The 6,000-nt window shown below is 33.2% G+C and overlaps 1 protein-coding gene across 3 annotated transcripts in view; it reads right to left on the bottom strand.

The window, feature by feature from the left end:
- Positions 1–793: 793 nt before the first annotated feature.
- CNOT6L (CCR4-NOT transcription complex subunit 6 like) overlaps positions 794–6,000 on the bottom strand; it is a gene marked incomplete at its 3' end in the record, with an annotated part of 76,147 nt that continues 70,940 nt past the window's right edge. For all 3 annotated transcript variants that reach the window (XM_084234082.1, XM_084234080.1, XM_084234081.1), the window contains 2 exons: positions 3,874–4,076; positions 794–1,006 (listed from right to left, as the gene is read on the bottom strand). In XM_084234082.1, the coding sequence (XP_084090208.1) occupies positions 794–1,006; positions 3,874–4,076 (416 nt within the window). The remainder of the gene's footprint in view (positions 1,007–3,873; positions 4,077–6,000) is intronic.

Here is a 6,000-nt window from a genome sequence, read left to right as displayed (position 1 = left end):
TCAAAATGTGTGGCAGTGGAAATTATCAGCTGTTTCCCTATAAATAAATTGGAGAGACAGAATTAATACTTCTAATAAGGGTACAACTAATAGGGAAATGAAAGTAAATGACTTCTCCCCCCCTTCAAAAAAAAAAAAAAATTACACTAGTGTTCACCTAACAAACGCCATGTACTGTTAAATATGTGATTTTGAAAGCATATTGTGCAACCATCTTCAATTTCTCAATTTTTCTGGCTAGAGGCTATATCATAGTTTACATGTACAAATCTAGAAATTTAAGTGCTTTGTTAATGTGCAAATGACTTGGGGAGCTAAAAATCCGTTTGTTATAATGGAAAACAAGTTCAAGAAAGTTTCCTCTGTGCAGCATGCCATCATTCAGTTTAAAAATTTATATTTATAGTTTAAAATTTCCTTTTACAAAAATGGTTGGCTCATTTGCAATCTTTCAAAAGAAAGTATTTGTTTTGAAAAACATATACATTGTTGTTGGGCTTCAAATTGTTGATTTCTCAATTATGAATGCTAACTCCATTTACAATATGCAGAAAGTCCAATTTAAAAACATGTTAAATTAAAAATTTGGGAAGAGAGAAATACTTTGGTTCTAGCCCTAGTGCCAAATGATACCAATATGCACAAAAATGTACAAAATCTTATAGCAAACACATAATGAAAGGAACCTGAAGAAGCAGCTTAAGGATGGCCATACTTCACTCCTACATACTTTGATTTACAACTGTACAGGTCCATAGCAACATATCCCCGGTCTTTGCGGGGCAATACTCCACTACCTCCTATTAGGCAAGTGAACACCATTGACAAGAGGCAGGAGTGGAGGGTGGAGTTCAAGTTGTGTTAACAGTGAGAAGTGGTCTGAAGGGATGTGAGGGTGTGGACACCCAGTGATGTTGTTCTCAACCAGCCATTGAGGATCTAAAGGCCCCAGGACACCAAGCACGTTCATATGAGTCTTGGAATAGAAAATGTAGTCAATCACACCCTGTAAAGTTGGGGAAAAAAGAAAGATATATTTTAGAGAGAAAAAAAAAAAAAAACAACCTCAGGTTATATAAAGAACTATCCATAATTTATAAAGTCAAATAACTGAGTAACCTATACTTCTGTTACCAAGTCTTGACAATGGGTCAAACAAAGCTCAAGTCTTCAATGGATATTCCATGAAATAAAAGTGGATTAATAGGGAAACACAGTACCCTACTGGAAACAAAGTCTTGCATTTGTGCATAAGTAGTAAGTAAAACTGAGAATCTAAACCACCAAACTATGTTTGGGTATCTTTAAAATTGATTTATTTGGGTTAGTGAACTCTAATATATCAGTATAAACAGTATAGAAATTGCACACTTTAATAGCTACAATAAGCAAAAAATTTGTACAGATATATAGGTAAATGAAAAAGTATGACTTAAATTAATTTTAATGATAATTGGCACTGTTTTCAATTATTGCACATCAAGATATTAAAATATGTCTAAAGAAAATGATAGTAAAGCATATTTTTAGATTTGCTAATCCTAGTCATCTTTCCCAGATTTGCTAGCTACATACAAAACACTAAATACAGTTAATTGTTCTGTTTTTTAGTTCAGAATATGCATTTTCACAAATCCAGGTATACTATAAGTTCTGGATTCCTTGTTGCATACCAAGAAATACCTTATCAAAAACATCCAGCAGATACATACATATATCAGTTATCTCTCTCACAACTAGATGACTTGGGTTGTCTGATGAGTAAATTTCAAAGCTAGTATGTTTTTATTGCTTCAGGTCTTGTGTGCAAGAGAGTAAAGTCAAGTTTTTTCCGATCCACGTCAAAAGAATGGGAGTCCAAGTATAAGAAATATTTTCAGACCTGGAAATACTTATTTACAACTAACTACACATATGCACTCTAAGTAATATTTTAATTAGGATGAGATAATAAAAAGAATGATTATATTGTGAATTTTTGAAATAATTACCTAAGTACTCATTTTGACATAATCAAGACCAAAATTAAAAAATAGTTCCTTCAAGGGAGAAAATTTTATTAACATTAGATACCTTTACCCTTCTTTATCACAAATTAAGGAACCTACTTTTATTCAGGGGAGGACTTACTGTCACTACTACTGAGTCCAAAGAATCAAGAAATGATTTTAGCATTTCAATGGATAATGTAAAGATTCAATAAAATTTCTGCTTCAATTAGCAACATGTATAAGATCTTTTAAAAAAACATCAAAGGACTTTAAAATAATTCAGGTGATCATGAAGGATGCTATTAATTGTTATTCCATTTTTATTTCTCTGATTTTTAGTTTACAGACAAGGAAGAAGTAACCTCTATAAAAGTCCACGTGAAGTAGAAATGACTTGGTCTTTTTCCCTACAAAGGCCAAAATAAGAGTAAGAGTTGTAGAATTACTGAACAATTATTTTGAGGGATTTTATTTTTGGTATTTTGGTTGTGCTAGTAGAGATGGACTATCTATCACTATAGTCACAATGATAGGATTTAATCTACAATAAACTGTATATCATTAAATCCAGATTTTTTCCTTTAAGCTTTTAAGAGAAGTGCTGTGCTAGACTCTGTTAGTATGGGTTTCTGAGGACTTAATCCTATTTTTGTGTTACAGAGGAGCTTGAAATTCATTACAGTGGGAATATTCAAACTATAGAAATTAGCAAACACAACAACTTAAGAGTTTCTTTTTCTCAGAAAGTTGGTTATTAAATATTTACCATCACATCACTACATGAGTGATTAAAACAAATGAACAAAAACTTGACAGAATGACCTAATCTTATAGAAAAAAATACTGAAACTAGATTCAACTTCTTTCAAGCAATTTTTTCCCATTTCATGATTACAAAAGCTGACTAATATCAGCACACAAATGTCCTTTCTTCTCCCTACTATTAGTTTCTCAGAAAGAGGCTAACAAACATGGAAATTGGAAAAAGATTATTGGAGACATGTAAGAGCCAATTTCACGAATTTCTTTGGTAGTTTATTAAATTCCCCTTAGGCTTCTTAAACTAAACTACTTTCTAGCATCAGCAATTTTTCAAGATAGTGTAAGATTTAAGTATAGGTATATGAAATGCCAGAAAATCAAACAGATATACAGTAGAAGAGTTACAGATAGATAGTGATCAGAAATCTGGCAAAAGGAAATAGTACAGTAAATAAGAAAGCACTAAGATCTTTCTAAAGAACAACTGATCTTTTGCACTGAGTTCTCTAATTTTTTTCTTATTTTACAACAATATCTTCCATTTCCTTTGTTAAGTTGGAGGGTCCCATTGCCTGGGAAAAAATTAGTATGACAACATGAATACAAAACAGATCCCACATACAACTGTCTCTATCCTTATCCCCGAAACAAAACTGTAAAATTAAAAGATAAATATCAATGGGCAGTACTAGGAAAATTCTGAAGAAATACTATATAAATTCATTCAAAGCGAGGTTATCTATATCAGGTGGCATTTATTTGGATCCTTTCTGAATGTTTGGGATGGTATGCACAAGTGAAAATTAACTACTTTAAAAGTGGTCTAATAATGAACCTGGCACATAGTAAGCATTTTAAAAGTTTTTGCTGTTAACAATATTACTTGAAATTTGAAAAAATATGGGTTCAAAAGAATTCTCAAGTCAACAACAAAAGCCACAAAATCAACCAAACCTCCTATGCATATATGTACATACTCCTGACTTAGTCAAGGCATTCTGAGAATGTAAACATTCCTGGAAATCCTACAATTAAGCATTAATAATATATTTGCATTTACAATACAGTTAAGCATTAGTATTTGAAATAGCTTCTACACCAGTCCAGAGGCTATACTCACTTTGAAATCAAAAGTGTAATTGGTGTAAGGCATCAAGTTATTTTCATAGGCGCTCTTCAGTTGGAAGCCATGTGTGATTCTCCCTTCTGAGCTTCCATTCTTTCCATTGCAGCTGAAGTTCATAAGACACTCATTGTACCTTAGTTCCTTGAAGTCTTTATGGTTGTCAGCTACTCCTCCATTGCTTAAATATTCCACAACACCTAGTAAAAAAAAGAAGGAAGCACTAATATACAGCATTTAGACTTTATACAAGACTTCATGGCTCAAATATGTTGCCAGGTGGATTGAGTTATGCAAAAGTGCCTTTTTATAGATTGGTCCAGCCCCTATGGAAAACAGTATGGAAGTCAATCAAAATATTAAGAATTGATCTGCCATTTGACCCAGCAATTCTACTCTTAGACATCTACCCAAAGAATACAAAAACACTAATTCAAAGGGATGTATGCACTTCTACATTCAGTGCAGAACTTGCAGAACGATTTACAATAGCCAAACTATGGAAAAAAACATAGGTGTTCAAACACAGTTGAGTGGATGAGGAATGTGGTATATGCACACAATGCAATATTATGCAGCAATTTTTTTTTTTAAATGATGAACTCCTCCCATTGGCAGCAAACATGGAAGGAACTGGAGGGGATTACGACACGCAAAATAAATCAGAAGGAGAAAGACTGACACTGGATGGTGTCTCTTATATGTGGCATGTAGAGAAATAAAACAGAGTTTTGCAAAAAATCCTAAAAATGTGACTGTAGAATTGAGGCTACCAGAGAGGGAGAGGAGAGGGTTGAGAGGGGAGGAGGCACAACAGACTATTATGGAGGACTATGGGCATTTCAGTGGTGGGTGAGGTGTGATAATAGCACCTGAAGGAGAGGCTCCTATACCTCTAAACCACAAACAATGCTATAAACCAATGTTGCCTCAATTTAAAAAAGAAATCAGTCAGGAACTGGTTTTCAACAAAATTTTACTTCAACTTGCATTAAGGGATTAAACTGAAAATCCATGAGAAATGTAGTTTCATTAAAACAATATAATTTGGAGATAATGCCACAAAAAAAGGTAAATTTAAAAAAAAAAGATGATCTTTAAGTCCTTGGGACAAAGTAAATAGGACTGCCTTTTGTTATTAAAAAATTCAAATATCAGAAATTTCATATGGTTCAATCAAAATTGAAGAGTATTACCTTATTTCGGAGCAAAGTAGCAAGAGCACCCAGAAATAGCTTCAGGCTAAGGATGGCTCCCTAGGTGAAGGATGATGGCATTCACCAAGCTCTTGACACTAAATGTTTTTAGAATATTATTGCAAACTACCTCTTCCGATTTTTATGTTTTTGGCAGCCAATCAACAACTTGGAGAATATGTAAAATGTAGCACACAATAAAAAAATTAAAATTTCAATGTCAGTTTCAGTTAAAATCATTTTGAGCTAAATTTTTTTTTCAGTCTGACACTATAAAGAACATTATATGCTAGAGGTATGCTAGCTTGTCAAAAATATTAATGAGTCTAAGGGAGCTGAAGAGAGTAGGAACATTCAAAAAAGTACAATGCTTTTACTGAATAAGTAAACATGGGGAAAAAAATCACAACTCTTCTATGATGATTAACAAACAATATTAGTCATCTATTTATGATTAGGAATGACAACAACATAAATGAATAAGTGATGAAAACAATATCAGTATTGTGAAAGCAGCTATCATTTACCTAGCATTTACTACACGTCAGGCACTTTTCTGAAAGCTCACACACTTAAACCTCACAAACAATTCTATGAGGTAGGTAAAAATGATCATCGCCTTATTAAAAACGAGGAACTTAGTCATTGATTGCACAACTCATAAGTGGTAGAACCAGAATCCAACGTGAATGGTCTGGCTCCAGAATCAAGCTCACTATTCTGTGCTGCCAGATGACAACTCATTGGCTTAAGCTAACCAAATGAGATAGTGGGGAACTAGTATAATTCAACTCAAAAAAAGGGTTAAAAAAGAAAGACACAGTTGAGTAAGGTCCCAACAGTGCTAGAGGCTGAATCAATGTTTGTGAAAAGATGATTTTTGCATCTATTTGCTGAGGATATAAAGTAGAGATGGGTTCCAGCTTTG

The sequence above is a fragment of the Talpa europaea genome (genome assembly GCF_964194135.1).
Source record: "Talpa europaea genome assembly, chromosome: 5".
NCBI lineage: Eukaryota > Metazoa > Chordata > Mammalia > Eulipotyphla > Talpidae > Talpa > Talpa europaea.
This window is presented reverse-complemented; position numbering and strand designations above follow the sequence as displayed.